General features: G+C 33.3%; 1 protein-coding gene across 2 annotated transcripts; it reads left to right on the forward strand.

Annotated features, from left to right (window-relative positions):
* The first annotated feature begins 6,553 nt into the window (after nt 1-6,553).
* On the forward strand, nt 6,554-10,967 carry LOC131154085 (ENHANCER OF AG-4 protein 2-like). Of its 2 annotated transcripts, none has more exons than XR_009136325.1 (3): nt 6,554-6,934; nt 8,307-8,383; nt 10,080-10,722. XR_009136325.1 is itself a non-coding variant. In XM_058106589.1 (3 exons), the coding sequence occupies exons 1-3, from the start codon at nt 6,824-6,826 to the stop codon at nt 10,622-10,624; spliced, it is 753 nt and encodes a 250-aa protein (XP_057962572.1). In that variant the 5' UTR covers nt 6,599-6,823; the 3' UTR covers nt 10,625-10,967. The 2 variants fall into 2 exon arrangements, 1 of the variants encoding a protein (XP_057962572.1); XM_058106589.1 differs by having other exon boundaries at nt 6,599-6,934; nt 10,060-10,967.
* Nucleotides 10,968-17,253: the final 6,286 nt, after the last annotated feature.

Here is a 17,253-nt window from a genome sequence, read left to right on the forward strand (position 1 = left end):
GTTGTCTATATATCTCATGTTAACCACACGTTGTTTTAATAAGTATACTTCTTCCCTTACTGAGATGTGTCTCACCCGAATATGAATGTTTCTTTTTCAGGACATCCTTGAGATCGGGCTTAGGGAGCCCGAGGGTATTTAGCATTTTTTAGAACTGTAAAAGAAAGGATATATGTAGATACTATTTTGGGGATGTAAATATATAAATGTTTGTGTTTTATATCTTTATGTTTTAAGTTTGTGGAGAAAACAATGTTTGTGAACATACTGGAATGTTATGGAGTATGTATCTATGGAAATGCAGGTAATGGTTGGTTTTTATGGATTTATAGGTAGAAAATAGAAAACTCTGGTATAATGGTATTATGGTTTACATTGTATTGAGATTATGTTTATGATTTGCATTGCGTATGTATATTATGAATTATGGATTATCAGGAATTTATCAGGTATAACGCACCGGACTCGGGTTTAAGTGTTCGGGGCGTTACATTTTGGTATCAAAACCAAGTTTTTAGAATTTTGAGGATTTAGGAAATGATTTATACCAGAGTATAGGAAATAGTTAGGATAATAATACTAGATGAATAAGTTAGGTATTGAGAAATAGATTTGGCGTAGGGAAGTATAGGATCTTGTTTTGTGATTTAGAGGCGAAATTACGTCGACGATTTCCTATGATTTTTCTAAAATAGTTGACGGTCTCAGAAAAGCCATGGTAAACCTTAGATGTTTTTTATTCTAAATTGTGAGACTGGTCCTTATATGGAGATTTTGGATTTTATTTAATGATTATGTTATTTGAAATTATGATACGGAAATCTTATCTCTTCTCTGTCCTATTTTCAGGATGGATTCTGGAGATGAGAATGTAGAGGCTGAAGCAAGGGAGAATTCAGTGACCTCTAGCGAGGAGGAAATAGATACCTCTAAGGTATTGCGAAGTATCGTTCGTTAGGTTAAAGCAGAAATGAAGAAAGATCCAAAGGAACATAACTGTCCACCTGTATAATTGGGTTACAGTATCAAGGAATTCATGAGGATGAACCCTGCAGTATTTATAGGAGGACCCGATCCAGTGGCAGCAGAGAACTGGATACAGGAGATAGAGGAAATTATAATTGTACTTGATTGTACAGACTAGAAGAAGGTCATGTTGTTTTCAAAATGACAGGAGAAGCGAAGCGTTGGTGGTTTTCTGCGAAGCTACTGAAGGATCAAAGGGTCATAAAGATAGCTTTTACCTGGGAGAGGTTCAAGGAGCTTTTCTTTGACAGGTACTTTCCTTCGTCTATCAGAGAGGAGAAGATTGAGGAGTTCACCAATTTGACCCCAGGGGATATGACGGTTGTAGAGATTGCGGCTAGATTTATAGAATTGTCACGGTTCGCTCCATTTCTGGTCCCAAATGAAGTAAGGAAGGCTAGGAAATTTGAGAAAGGCCTAAGGCGCAGTATTTACGAGCTGGTGGTTGGGTTTCAGGTTTAGAGTTTTTCAAAATAGTTGACAAGGCCTCAGTGTTAGAGAAGAGTATCCAGGGTAGCACTGAGCCTTCAGAGCAGAAGAAGAGACCTGCACCATCTGGCTTTCAGTCTGAGGCCAATCAAGGATCAGCGAAGAAAGGGAAAGAAGTAATGGGCTCTGTATGCCCGAAGTGTGATAAGAGGCATAGGGGCGAATGCTGGTATGGCACTCTGAATTGCTATAGGTGCGGCAAGCCAAGGCATATAAAAAAAATTGCCGAGAACCCTTGCCTATGGTACCTGCTCAGAATCAGGACAAGGGAAAGTAGCAGATACCACTTGGAAGAGGTGGTCCGCCTCGGCTGTATACACTTCGAACTAAGGAGGATGCCATCAGAGAAGCAGGTATGAGATAATTTAATTTAATGAATGATGATCAAATGACTTATGTGATTATATCCATGTTAAGTTCTTATGATGGTATGTAGTAAATGAGTTTAAGTCATGTAAAATGATGATTAGATAGTAAAATTTTGAGGACGAAATTTCTTAAGGAGGGGAGAATGTAAAGACCCGGGAATTTAAATAAGTAGAAAATATGATAAATAAAATGGATTAATAGATAATAAAGGAAAAAAGGAAAGAAATTAGAAGGAAAAGCAGGCCTCGTCGACGAATGTCCTGTATTCGTCGACAAGTGTCCTTTTGAGCTCGTCGACGAAGTCTGCTTCTCATCGACGAAGGAATCCCGAGAGAGTATATTTGGAACTCTGAATTTTGTCGATGAAGGTATCTTCTCATCGACGAAGTCTCTATAGCGCCTCATCGACGAATCGATGCGTCTCATCGACGACGCTCTTCCTATAAATAGGTTGTTATTCATTTTCAGCATGAAATCTCACGAATTCTTTCTCCCCTCTCTCTCTTTCTCTCTCTAAAACGAAGCTCCAGCCTTCTCTCTTCAATTTCGGGCCGATTTTGACCTGATTTGACGATCTAGAACCACCAAGAGGTTCGTGGGATCATTCTCTTCAAGGCTGTAGGAGCTGATCGTTGAGTTGTGAGGTTTGGGAAACATCCCAAAATCAGGGTAAGTTAGTTATTTTGGGTTTTCCTTAACGAATAATGTTGTATGAAGCCTAGGAAGTAGTAAATAAGCATTTTTCTTAAGATTCAAGTTAATTGGAATTTATTTTAATTAAGTTAGGATTTTTGAATACAGGGTCCAGTTGAATGCCGTGTGGGTATCAGTTCGGGGATCCTACAAGTGTAGTTTGAAAGTCAGGTAAGGGGGAAATTTATATATTAAATCAGGTTTTTTTTCATGAATTAAAAATAGATTATATATTATTTAAATATATATGTTTATATGTGGGTTTAAAATGCCAGCCATGAAATTTATGTTTTCTGAGCCTAGGATTGTTTATATAATTATGTATATGTGAAAGTAAACGAATGGAAGTGGAAATGAATTTTTTTAAGAAATTAAGTAAGAAATGAGATGTATTTTCAATATATCAATGTTAATTATGGGTTGGCTTATTTTGTAAGAAATGTATATGAATTTTACTACTAAAATTGTGTGGCATGAGATTCTGTGCAAATATATGTTAAATATATGAGATGCAGGTTAAGTAAGTAAAGCTTATGAATAAAATATGATATGGATAATGATGCTTGTGTATGTTAAATGCAACCATGTAAATGTAAGACAGCTGAGAGATAGCCATGTTAGCAGATCTAGTACACTTCTGTGTAGACTAACTGATGACAGCTAAAAGGAGCTGTGTTAGCAGATCTAGCACATTTCTACGTAGACTAACTGATGATGGCTAAAGACCAACTGTAGTACGAAGTAATGAAATGAAATGTTATGCACGAAATGATAATGGAATGACAATGCAATGAAATGAAATGTGAAACGTGAACAACACGAATGGGAAAGAGTCACTTAAAGTGAAACGAAATGCAAAGTTAAGTTATGAACATGAATGAATGTGTATGAATGTATAATGACAGAAAAGAATGATGTATTACGATATTAGAAGTATGTATGTTCGTAGAATATGTTACGATTGGGCAAGGCAAACTCTTCGCCTGAGGGTTTGCTGAGAAAGGCGAGTGCACTAGTAGCTTCAGATGTAGCAGTAGCTGCATAATGTCCTAGGGCAGAGGGAACCTATTTGTATGGGCGAGTAGATTTCTCTATCCTTAGGGCATTTGCCGATAAACTATTGTTGAATGCGTGAATACGAGATTAATCTAGCACTTGAGGGCTTACTGAGTAAGGTAAGTGCCTTGGTATGCTTTAGTTGTGACCTTAGGGTTACCTATGTATCAGAGCAGAGGGGTGCTACTTGTATGGGCGGGTAATCACCCATATCCTTAAGTAATCTCGTGGATTAAATTTCTGCATGTGGTTGTTTAGGTTCAAAAAATGATTTTAGAGTTATGTTAATGATTTGCAAATGTATTTTAAAATGTTGTCTATATACCTCATGTTAGCCACACGCTGTTTTAATATGTACACTTCTTCCCTTACTAAGATGTGTCTCACCCGAATATGAATGTTTCTTTTTCCACTGCGTATGTATATTATGAATTATGGATTATCAGGAATTTATTAGGTATAACACACCAAACCCTAGTTTGAGGGTTCAGGGCGTTATGTTAACATTATAGTTTTACGACTCGGTCGCCACACACTAGTAGTAGCATATTTTTACTTACTGAGTGTTGTCTCACCCTATTACTTTACCATTTTCAGGGAAGCCAGCTAGGCGAGCAAAGTAGGCTCGCAGATAGAGTGACTACTTTGTTGCCCTAGTTGTATTGTAAGTTTTGCATAGAGATGTATTTTTGAGATAGATGATATTGAAGGGAAATGTTTTATGGTTATAGTCTGTATGTATAGAATTTTGGTATTGTATAGTATATGTGGTTGTATGACTTATATTTCTGCTACTTAGGTATGACTATATAAATACAAAAAAAAAAAAAAAAAGGAGAAATTTTGAAGATGTTACACGTAAGGTTTCATGGAAAGGTTTTAAAACATACTTGTAGCCACATTCTCCACAAGTTAAACGTGAATGAAGTTTTCTTCATAGAGAATTTTCAATTTTCTTGTTCTCGAATTATCTAAGAACTTATCAAAGGCCAAACCTTTGTGGCATTCTCACCAAAACTAGGTTATTGAAACAAGATTTCAATGGGTCTAAATCATATTGACTTGAATTTTGGCCTTTTTGGGTAAGTTTTCAATTTGTTTGTGGGTTCAAGGAATTCCAATCTCATGAGTTCACATCAGAAGTATTTTTCGGAGAAGTAACCAAGGATTACTTTTGTCTACTTAAAAGTAGTTATTGTTCAAAGCAAATGGATAACTTGTAAATATAAACGGTTAATGGGCATGGATGATCATTTTATAAATTACCAACTAATGACAAATTATAGGCATATTATTAAACTTTACATTACAAATAATTTATGGTGTTATATGTATATAAAATATTATTTTAATTAGAATAATAGTCATATATAGTTCTATTTAATAGAAAATAATATAAATGTCAATTAGAAAATTTAAATTAATGTAAATATTAATTATTTTGTTACTTGGAAAATATTTGAAATGTTAATCAAAGATATTAGTTATTCAATTTTAATTTAAAAAGCTAATTAATTTATTTATTAGAAAAAAATTAAAATTTTAACTGAAAATGTTAATTAAAAATTAAATTTTTTATTTAATTCGAATTATGTTTGAAGTATACTAAAAATTTTAATTAAACTTTTAATTATTTGGTTAGTCAGATATTATCTAAGAAGTCTACTAAAAATGTTAATTAACATAAATTTTAATTAAATTTTCAATTAGAAAAAAATTAGCTAAAAAGAATAAATTAGAAAGCTCTAATTAAAATTTTCATTAAATTTTTAATTAGAAAGTATTAGAATTTTATTAAAAGTGCTAATTAAAATTTTAATTAATTTTTAATTAGATAATATTAAATTTAATTAGATAATATTAAAAATGTTAATTATGATAAATATTAATTGATATTTAATTTGAAAATTTTGGTTAAAACTATTAATATAATTTCATAATGAGAAAATATCTAAATTTTATTAAAATTATTAATGAAAAATGTTAATTGAAAATGTCAATTTTTTTGGCAGTATTGAAAATATCAATTAACATGAATGTTAATTAGCTTGATAATTAAAAACTTTTAAAATGTTAAATAAAAACATTACTTAAAAATGTTAACATAAATTAATAATTGTATATTATTTTCTTATGTATTATAATACAATATTTATTAGCTCGTTAGTTAAAAAATATTTAAATTTTATTAAAAATATTAATTAAAATTGTTAACATAGATTAATAACTATATTTTATTTTCTTATGTATTATAATACAAAAAATATATATTGAAATATAATAATATTATATATATATATATATATATACACACACACACACATATTCATAGAATACTTATAATAAAAGTAAATATTCAAATATTACTTACAAGTATCACATTCTCTTGACTTTTACTATTTTTTTTTAATTAAGTACTTATGTAAATAAATATTTAAAAAAAAAAAACTTTTTCATAGAAAAAATACTTTTTCATAAATCATTCAAATGATTCCTCAATTTTATTGTTATTATCTATTTATAACTAACAAATTTAAGTTTATGCGTTGTCGTGTAACGTTTATTTTAGTAGTTAAAAGTTTTCGAAACATGACATAATCATGGATTCAAAGATAATCATTGTTAGGGGACAATAGAATATAAAAGAAAGATAAGTGTCATAAATATATCAGAGTAATTGGTGAAAGTGGACGAAATAGAGTACTCGGTGAAAGAAATAAGGATAAGTGTCATAAATATACCAGAGTATTCAATGAAAATAGACGAAGCAGAGTATTCGGTAAAAGTAAACGAAATAGAGTATTTGTCTAATTTCTCTGTAACACATGCTTGCAACATGGATCTATAATAGTCGCTATTCATGGTTAATTGTTTGAAATTACCGCCCGGTTATAAAATGGGGTAAGCAAATTCCCATAGTGCTAACCAAATTACCATTGTGCCCTTCCTCTCTCCTTCTTCCTCTCTCCCCCTTCTATTCGACTGCCACAATCTTTCTCTCTCTCTCTCTCTGTAACCTCCCTAGCATTCGAATGCAGTGCTCAACGTCTCCGTCGCTGATTACCTCTGTGCCCTAGCGCCGCCGACAATCACTATCTACCGCCTATTTGAGAGGTTCTCTCTACGGTTCTTCTTGGATCGGCCTTAAAAAAACGTACTGAAGGTTTGGTCTCTAGTGTTTCTTACCGCCATGGCTCCTTGGCGTAAACGAGGAGCGAACAAAGCAAAGGCCAAGACTCAGTTGAGTTTGGGAGAGCTCATTCTTGCCAAGGTCAAGGGCTTCCCTGCGTGGCCTGCGAAGGTGTGGCTTCGGCTCATCCACGCTGCCTTTCTTTGGTTACTGCGCTTCTTTTCGCTATTATATTGTTTGTAATTCATGATTTAATCAATGTTGTTTGATGATTAAAGAATGAGCAAACCCAAGGGCACTCTTTTGAGGGTAATTGGGGCTCACTTCTCTCTAGTTTTTGTTGTTATTTTTCTTAGCTAGTTTTTGCCGTTATCATTCTTATGAGAAGATTAATATTAGTTTGGTTGAGGAAAGTTAGATTTAACCTTGTTTTGATTGGCTAGTTAGACTTAACTCAAACTTGTTGGAACTTCTTCTTTGGCAGTTGGTAATTGGTGTGCATTACTTTTCTCTATATGGGTATACATGGTTTTAAGTTTAGTATTTTGGTTTTGTTGCATGAATTTGATGAGATGGGCGGTTGTAATTTAGGTATTTGCCTGGGCCTTAGTGGTCTATTTGTTCTGTGCTTGTATTTCTATCCTATATGGAACATAAGTGGGGTTCTCTGTTAGTTTAATTCAAAGTTGTCCCTTAGGGGATAGTTAGGTCTTGGGTCAATATGGTACATTCATGTTAGAGGTCTCTGTTTTAAGTTTGGAAAGGTGTGAAGGGGTTTGGAATGAGGGGATGCTATTGTGCCTCCAACCCCAAAACAGCTGCATGTTTTGTGTAGCCTAGCAAAACCAAAATTATAATTAGTTCAAAGTGTGATCTGAGTTAGCTATAAGAAGGTCTGTTTTGTTTCAAAGCTAATTTAATTTCTGTTGGGGCTGTTGAATGAAACAACTGGAAGTAGTTCAAATTCTATCATGTCGGATTTCAAGGATTTTTTGATTTTTTGGTTATTTCTCTTTACATCAGTCACACAGTTGGTTTCTGTGGCAATTTGACTCTTATTTTGATAGCGTTGTTGAGGGTTGATTTAATTTGGAAATAGATTATAATATGTTCTGAGATGGTTCATTTTGTTTCTAGTTTGATTACACTTTGTTCAGCTCATTGCACATTTGCATGAACTGAAGAGTATTTTTTGTATGTACGTGTATATGTAGTTGGGTATATGTTATTCCTAAAAAAGATATTTATTGTCATATGAACAAGATCACCCCTCCCTTATAATTAGCATCTCTGTGGGTTTAGGTTTTGGTTTATTTTATGCAGTCATGTAATTAGATTCAAGAAAAATTTTTCGATCGTCGGCTTTCTGTAACAGCTGTCTGACTTATTTGCAGGGTGGTTTGCAAATTCTTTTGTGCTGATTTTTCTTTTTCTTTTTTCTATTTTTTGTTTTTGTTTTTGTGTGCTTTTTGAAATGTTGATAACTCATTTGGTGATTTGACTTGATTTTGAGGGAATTTTTGGTCGGTTTTGCATTTTTCAGATTAGCAGACCAGAAGATTGGGATCGAACACCTGACCCAAAGAAGTATTTTGTCCAATTCTTTGGAACTCAAGAAATGTAAGTACATAACATATGGTTATGATGTGTTGTCATGCGTATTGAATGGCTTGGATGGTCATTTGATTCCTTAAATGTATGACAGAGACTATTTTTAGTGTAGAAAGAGCTGGATTTTTTTATCCATAGATTGTTGATAGTAATTATCCCATTTATCAATGCACTTCCCAAGTTATCCATATTACCCTACGCTGTTTGTTTCTTCTGCTTTGTCTTTTTTATGTGCTTTATAAATTTATTTGATGATTGACTTCTATCTATCACCTAGGAGGTGTTGCATCATTGCAATAAGATCTTGAGTCTCTTAGTATGATCTTTACAAATGAATTTGGACAGATTTTATAGATTGCAGTTAATGGTACCTCTTGCAATGCTTGCATGGTATCGTTTGATTGGTTATGATATGTAAGTTAGAAACTCAAGGCATGTTTGGATTTTGAAATGTTCTTGTTTTTTACATCTGTTTTCAGAAACAATTGTGCAGTATTATTTCTTAATTTCTTTATAATCTGAAACAAAATGGAAATTTGTTGCTTGCTTCCCTCAACAGAAGGCAGAAGAAGCATTTTGGAATGTGGTATTCCTGAGTCTCGGAGCTTAGAGCTTGGACATTGGATTTGGATTTGTGTGGTTTTGGATACAATGAGATATAAAGTTGTACAGTCTTGTCCAAAACCACCCAAATTTGAATCCGAAACTAAAAATCCATCCTCCCAAACACAACCTTTAAGTAATCATAAAGTAATTTGATTTTAGAATGGTGGCTTGGGTAACCCATGGCAATCCCTGTGGTAGATTTTTCTGCCTTTGAACATTCGTTCATGGTGCAACAATGTTTAGAATTGATGACGTTGCTGGGTCCTTAGTAATTTTGTATAGTGTTTATAGGCCAAAAACAAGGTGTGCAAGAGATTTCATGTGTGCTGTCTTTTTTGATTTAGTGTTCTGCCTGCAGACTTTAGTTTGGCATGTGCTCAATTATCAATTTTGTTACTTGGCTTGGAATTATTAATTTTGTAAAATTGATGCATTTTGTAAACATGCACAATGAATTAACCATTCATGGTATAGCGAATAACATAATGACTCTCCTTTGTAATTATGTTGGGACACTTTTGGGAAATTAACCTCCAAAATTTTGAGTGATCTTGTGATAGAAGTTGTTTAATGTTAAAAGTTAATTTTTTATTTAATTGCTTTATTTTCCGTTCTCGACTTCATTTTAACTAGTTGATGTCTTATCCTATTTCTTGAAACACAGACAGAATGATAAAATGATACGATTTTTGAATATAAATGTTTTATAAATGAATTGTTGCAAAAATGACCTCTTTAGGTGAATAAATTGGTTAGTCATGGTGGCCAATTTATTTTCGTTCAAGTTATTACTTTGTTTGTAGTTACAAGGTGACTATTGGGATTGTGCTTTATTGATATTTACTTTAATATTTGTATGTATGCATCTGTTTTGATGTTTTAAGAGTTTATAAGAATTGTTTGAATGGATGGTAATTAGTGTTATTTACCTTTTTAGTAAAGTAAAGTTGCTTTTACTCGCATCTGTGTTTTTTTCCCTTTGAACTGTGTCTTGTATTTTTTTTTTTTTTTTTGTTAATAAACTTGACTGCGGCTTGTATTAGCTTCTTAGTTCTCTCTCCTTTTTCCGTCATTCACAGAGCTTTTGTTGCCCCTGCAGAAATTCATGAATTTACTGGTGAGGTGAAGAACAAATTGTCCGCTCGGTGCCAAGGCAAAACAGTTAAGCCATTTGCTCAAGCTGTAAAGGAGATTTGTGAAGCTTTTGAAAATTTACAGCAAAAAAAATCAGGGGAATTGAGAGTTGATACTAATGGATCTGCCATTGGGTGTCAGGCACCTTCTGTCGATGGGTTAGATGATGATGGAGTGGAGCTTGACTTAAAAGATGGGGTTGGTGTGACTGGGCCAAATGAAGAATTAGAGTTAGAGGGCCTAACCAATGGTGGCTCAAGGTTGGAGTATACCTCGCATAGAGAAGGCAAGAAAGATGGTCAAGATGTGAAGCCTTTCATATCATGTAACAAAAATAATACTTCTTCTCAAGTTGCAACAACTAAGAAAAAGAATAAAGCATTTAATGAGGGTTTATGTTTACCAAAGAAGGAGGCAGTGTCAGCATCTAGTCCTGCCACTCTTTCTTGTATGAAGGAAGAATTTTTGGCGATAAAAAGGAAGATATTGCGAATCATGCTGAACAGGTAGTGTCTGATACAAAAGGAAACAACTGTTTATCCGACACTGAGAGACTCCTTTTATGACCTGGTTGATGATAAAAGAAAAGGTTCTCCATCTTTAGTTGCATCAGTTCGTGTTCGTCATGCTAGTGGTGGCCATAGGGCATTGACTAAGTGCGTCTTAGCTTACATCTCTTATCTATCATCTGTGCTTAGACAAGTAATCATGTTCATACACTCGAAGCACACAGATGAGATACTGTGATTTGTCATAATCAAAATAGGGAGCTGACCAAAAAGTCAACAGAACTACAAGTTGAGTTATTTGTCTTACATAAAAGGTTTATCAAAGTGTCCAAAAGAAACATAAACTTGAAAGAACAAAATGAAAAACTAATGAAACAACTTGAATTTTCTAAATCTACTGTAAAAGAGAAAGAATCTCATTGAAAAGTTAGAAGAGAAAATAGAAGATATGACTCAAGAAATAGTCAAAATACAAGTAGATGATCAAAATAAAAAGGATTTAGAAATAATTGAACTTAAGAAGTGATAAAGAGAAAATCATTTATAACTTTACCAAAGGTAAAGAAAATTTTGAAAAGATGATTGACCAACAAAGATTGCATTGAAATAGAGAAAGAATTGGATATAATGGAACAGAAAAATAAAAGAAGTAAGAAGTTATTCATGGGATATTTTGTTAAAGAAGCAAAGTACTATGCTAATACTTCCTCAACTAATATACATGAACATATTACTTGCTACATGTATAAGAATAAAGGACATGTGGTGTTTAACTGCCCGCTCAAAAAGAAATATGTTAAAGTTTAAAATGAATGGAAAGTAAACAATGGAACTAGAAATAATTTAAAGAAAGTTAGGAAGATTTGGGTTCTTAAAACTAACACCATGAATCCTTCATTGTAGATGTGTTTTAGGACAACACCATCAAGGGAAAAGTGGTTGTTGGACAGCAGGTGTTCAAGACACATGATTAGAGATAGGATCAAGTTCACCACACTAAAACAAAAAGATGGGGGATACGTGACTTTCGGTAACAATGCCAAGGGTAAAATTGTTGGTATTGGTAAAATAGGTGAAGAACCCTCTCTTACAATTAATGATGTGTTGTTGGTAGAAGGTCTAAAACATAATCTTTTGTGTATTAGTCAATGAAGTGAATAAGGTTTTGAAATAATTTTTAAGAAAGACAAATGCATTATTCAAAATCCTAAGAATGATGAAACCTTATTCACAGCTCATAAGGTAAATAACGTATATTGTATAAATCTTGATAATCTAGTTAATTAAAATGTGAGATGTTTGGCTGCCATGAATGAAACTAGTTGGTTTTGGCATAAGAAACTAGGACATGCAAGCATTGACCTTTTATCTATACTATCCAAGAAAAATTTAGTAAAAGAATTACTAAATACAAAATTTATAAAAAATAAGATTTATGATGCATGTCAAAAGGGAAAACAAGTCAAAACAAGTTTCAAAAAGAAAAAGTACATATCAACTAGTAGACCCTTAGAACTCTTGCACCTAGACTTATTTGGTCATACCAGAACAATAAGCTTAGGAGGCAAACAATATTCCTTTGTGATTGTAGATGATTATTCAAGATATACTTGGGTATCGTTCTTAGCAAATTAAGATGAAGCTTGTAACTTGTTAATAACTCTATGCAAGAAACTACAAAATGAAAAAGGCTATAACGTAACTAACTTTAGGAATGATCAAGGTAGAGAGTTCAAAAACAAAGATGTTGATAAATTTTGTGATGATCATGGTATAAACCATAACTTCTCAGCACCTAAGACTCCATAACAAAATGGAGTTGTTGAAAGAAAATATAGAACTCTTCAAGAAATGGCAAGAACCATATTAAATGAAAATAATTACCAAAGTACTTTTGGGCTGAAGCCGTAAATACAGCTTGTTATGTTATAAATAGGGTATCTATTAGATCAAGTCTAGATAAAACACCTTATGAACTATGGAAAGGTAGAAGACCCAACATAACTTACTTTCATGTATTTTGATGTAAATATTTTGTTCTCAATAATAAAGATGATTTAGGTAAATTTGATGCAAAATCAGATGAAAGCATTTTCTTAGGATATCTTACAAATAGTAAAGCCTATAGGGTTTATAATAAAAGAACACTCACTATCGTTGAATCCATGCATATAACTTTTGATGAATCAAATCACTATGTCAAAGAAATTAAGAATGATGAAAGAGAAGATATCTCACAAAAAGAAGAAAATCTTGAAATAAAAGAAGAAAATAATGATGAAACTTCAAATAAAAACCCCATAGAAAACCAAGAAATACCGAAAGAGTGGAAATATGTTAGAAGTCAAGTATGACAACTAGAACCTAAACCCAAAGAACATTCAATCATAGGAACTAAATGAATTTTTAGAAATAAGAAAGATGAAAATAAGGTAGTTGTTAGAAACAAAGTTAAACTAATAGCACAAGGTTATAATCAAGAAGAAGGTATCGACTATGAAGAAACCTTTGCACCCGTAATAAGAATGGAAGCAATAAGGATGCTCCTAGCCTATGCAGCCCATAAGGATTTTAAATTGTATCAAATGGATGTAAAAAGTGCATTCTTAAACGGATATATAAATGAAGAAATTTATGTTAAACAACCTCCAGGTTTTGAAGACACGAAAAATCTCAATCATGTATTCAAGTTAACAAAAGTTTTGTATGGATTGAAACAAGCTCCTAGAGTTTGGTATGAAAAGCTAAGCAAATTTTCACTCAAAAATGATTTTTCAAGAGGAAAGATAGATTACACTCTATTCATAAAAACTAAAAATAAAGATATGCTAATAGTACAAATCTATGTTGATGATATCATATTCGGTGCAACACATGAAGAATTATGTAAAGAATTTGCCACATGTATGTAAAGAGAATTTGAAATGAGTATGATGGGAGAGTTGAATTACTTCCTAGGGTTACAAATTAAACTAGTTAAGAATGGAACATTCATAAATCAAAATAAATATATTAAGGATATGTTGAAAAAGTTTGATATGGAAGAAAGTAAACCCATAGAAACCCTCATGAGCATCTCAACAAGCCTTGTCAAAGATGAAAAAGGAAAACAAGTAGACACTAAACATTATCGAGGAATGATGGGAAGCCTATTATATCTAACAGCAAGTAGACCCGACATCATTGTTTAGTGTATGCATGTGTGCTAGGTTTCAATCAGCACCTAAGGAATCACATCAAATAGTAATTAAACGAATACTTAGGTACTTGTTAGGCACACTTGATCTAGACTTGTGGTATCCAAAGGGAACTGATTTTGAAATGATAAGTTATTCAGATGCGGATTATGCTAGGTGCAAAATAGATAGAAAGAGCACTAGTGGGACTTGTCGCTTTCTAGGACACTCACTAGTCTCCTAGTTTTCAAAGAAATAAAACTCTGTGACATTATCCACAGCTGAAGTAGAATACATAGCAACTGGGAGTTGTTGTGCCCAAACATTATATATGAAACAACAATTAAGAAATTTCAAAATTCAATATCAAATAATTCCAATAAAGTGCGACAACACAAGTGCCGTAAATATTTCAAAAAATCCGGTATCTCACTCAAGAACAAAACATATTGACATAAGACATCACTTCTTGAGAGATCACGTACAAAATGAGGAAATAATTTTAGAATTCGTCAATACAAATGACCAATTAGCGGACATATTCACAAAACCACTCTTTGAGGATCGATTTATTTTCATTAGACGAGAATTATGAATGATACATGTTCGACAAGTTGTTTGAAGACAAGGTCTTTTTTAAAATCTGCTTGGCAGGCGACTGCCACTTGGGTGTCAGGCAACTGCCATGCTACTGACTTGGTGCCTTTTGAGTTAACAGGCGCCTGCCTTCTTGTGGCAGGCGAATGCCTCGCGGCGGTTAAGGGTTTAAAACCTTATTATGTCTCATTTTAACAGCCCTCAGGCGCCTGCCATTTCTCCTCTCACTCTCAATCCTCTCATTCCTACTCATATTCAAGCCTATTTCTCCTCCAAATCCGTACAAAATTAGGATCCAAACTTAAAACCTACATTATTCTCACCAAATTTCTAGGGTTTCTTAGATTCAAATCTCAAAGCAAACATGTTATGAACAAAATCGGTTGCTAACAAGGGTGCTTCCTCCTCCACGCGCTTCAACAACGACGAAGTAGAAAAAGGGTTAGTTACTCCTCAAGCCAAACTTTTTTATCAAAATCAAATCGCTTCATCGGAACCAATTCTAGGTAAAGTAATCGATGTTGCATTTTTCAATTTTGATTTTCCTGAAATCTTAAGAGTTTTTTAAAAAAATTGGATGGGAAAGATTTATCACCTATCAAGTCAAAGGATATTATCCAAATTTGGTAAGGATCTTTTATGCAAACATGGAAAAACAAGACGATGGGTTAAAAACGAACCTCTTGGGGCAAAAGATTCACCTCACTCCCATATCTTTAGGAAAAATCATTCGTGTTAAACTGAGAGATTTCGAAGTTCAAATTGTTGAAAAACAATGGATAATGACAAGGATTTACCCTAGAGGCATTCTTATCTTTTGTGATGACTAAAACATCCACTTATTTTGGAAACCCACCGATCTATAAACAGCTGAACCTTCAAGCTATAATTTTGCATAAACTCATTACGTATAATATCCTACCATGACCTGGGTCACATGATTATGTTTCTTTTTTAGATTGTTTCATCATGTGGTGTATTTTGAAAGGGAAAAAGCTGAATCTTCCTAGTCTTCTCATCAAATGGATTAATATGAAAGTCGACACTTCTTGCATTATTCAACCATATGCTGGGGTATTGAATATGGTCTTTACAAATTTTAACGTCCTCACACTATCTTTCAACTTCATTCGAAAAACGCATTACGACATATTTTCTGACACAATTCTTAAGCACATGGGTTATGAGAAAACTACTCAAGGTTGGTTTCACAAGGGTCGTCGACACCTCACATATGAGCCTCCACCTCAGCCTTCTATGCCAGCTACTTTAGCACAGCCAGACCCAAATACTCCCACTTGGTTTCTACCATTTTACACTTACTATATGAACTTTAGTGGTGGGATGTAATCTAATCTTGGTACACTTCAGGAGAAGGTTACCACTGTGGAAACTCACTGCTCTACCCTTACTCCGCGAGTTGATAAAATTGAAAAGCACTTGGCCAGCTCTTTTAAAGGTACAACACCAATGGATATCAGCTCTGTTCCATCTAGTGACAATAAATCTGCTGAAAATTATGAGGAACAAGAAGATGAAGATGATGAGAGTGGATCCAAGGAAGATTCTGAATGGCGTGCTTGATCATTGTAGTTTTTAGATGTTTTATCTTATGTATTAGTACTTAATCTTTCTATGTATTTCACCGGCCAACATTTTTTTTTGTTTGTATTATATTCTGGATGGCCTTAAGTATTTTGTAGTTCAAAACTTAACTATGCTTTATGATGGATCACCCTCTTTTCCTTTTTGATTGATGTCCAAAGGGGGAGAGTATTTGAGAGAAAGCAAAAAGACACATATGATTGACTATGATACTTGATGATACTTGATGCATATATGCTTGATACTTGATGATACTTTATGCATATGTTTGATGCTTGATACTTGAGAAATATGAATGTAATTTATGATTAAAAACATTTTCATTCATGCTTATTGAAAGGGGGAGTAATGACTATTGTAAAAGGGAAGTACTTTAAGGAGTATTTTCTCATTTTTGATCTAGATTTGTCATAGTCAAAAAGGGAAGATTGTTGACCTAACAAGGCTTACAATTCTTATTTTGATGATAATAAATCAAGATAAGTTTGATATGATTTTCAAGTTAAACTGTTTTAGGAAGCAGACAAAGCTCAAGTATTTCATAGCCAAACTTTAAAGTCAATAAAGCTCATGATGGATATACTTTATAAAAGATTGAAGAATGGAAGATGATTGAAAGCTCAAAGATGATATATGATCATGGAAAAGTAAAGATTTACAAGAAGATCAGAAGTTTAGAGTTTTAAGAGTGTCTCTATGTAAGTACTTCATGTAAACTTCAATATAAATTGAATTGAAACTCGTACGAATAAAAAGACACTAAGAAACAAATTTTTGAAAGACCTTAAATTATGTTTTAAATCAAAATAAAGGTCTCAAGAAAGGAAGAAAGTTTTCAAAGTGAAAAATAGATTTCTGAGAGCCAGGCAACCGCCCAATATAGACAGTAGACTGCCAAAAATTAAGGAAATTAAACTTGGGAGGCAGTAGGGTCCCAAGTGACTGCCTGAACCCTATCAGGGGCCTGAGTGATCAAGCTAGGCGACTGTCAGCCTTCTGGTTATTTGGTTTTCACTATGGCAAGTGATTGCTAGGTCATGGCAGGCGACTACCACTCGAACATATTTTTAGAAAACTTAACGGGAAGATTTTTTAAATGCATTTCCTGGGCTCTACTCGTTTTGAAAACTTGGTGTTTACATCAAGAAAACTTGGGGGGTAAGGAATTATCTTTTAAACATCTATAAGTAACCCTAAACTATAATGATTTTACACACCAAGAAATTTTCCAGCAATCAAAGTACTCTCAAAG

Source organism: Malania oleifera, chromosome 4 (assembly GCF_029873635.1).
Source record: "Malania oleifera isolate guangnan ecotype guangnan chromosome 4, ASM2987363v1, whole genome shotgun sequence".
Lineage (NCBI taxonomy): Eukaryota > Viridiplantae > Streptophyta > Magnoliopsida > Santalales > Ximeniaceae > Malania > Malania oleifera.

Excerpts from the sequence above, each read along its gene's own strand:
- LOC131154085 (XM_058106589.1), top strand. The coding sequence starts at position 6,824 with ATGGCTCCTTGGCGTAAACGAGGAGCGAACAAAGCAAAGGCCAAGACT. Across the intron at positions 6,935-8,306 it reads TCCCTGCGTGGCCTGCGAAG|ATTAGCAGACCAGAAGATTG; the intron begins GTGTGGCTTCGG and ends TGCATTTTTCAG. Across the intron at positions 8,384-10,059 it reads TTCTTTGGAACTCAAGAAAT|AGCTTTTGTTGCCCCTGCAG; the intron begins GTAAGTACATAA and ends CGTCATTCACAG.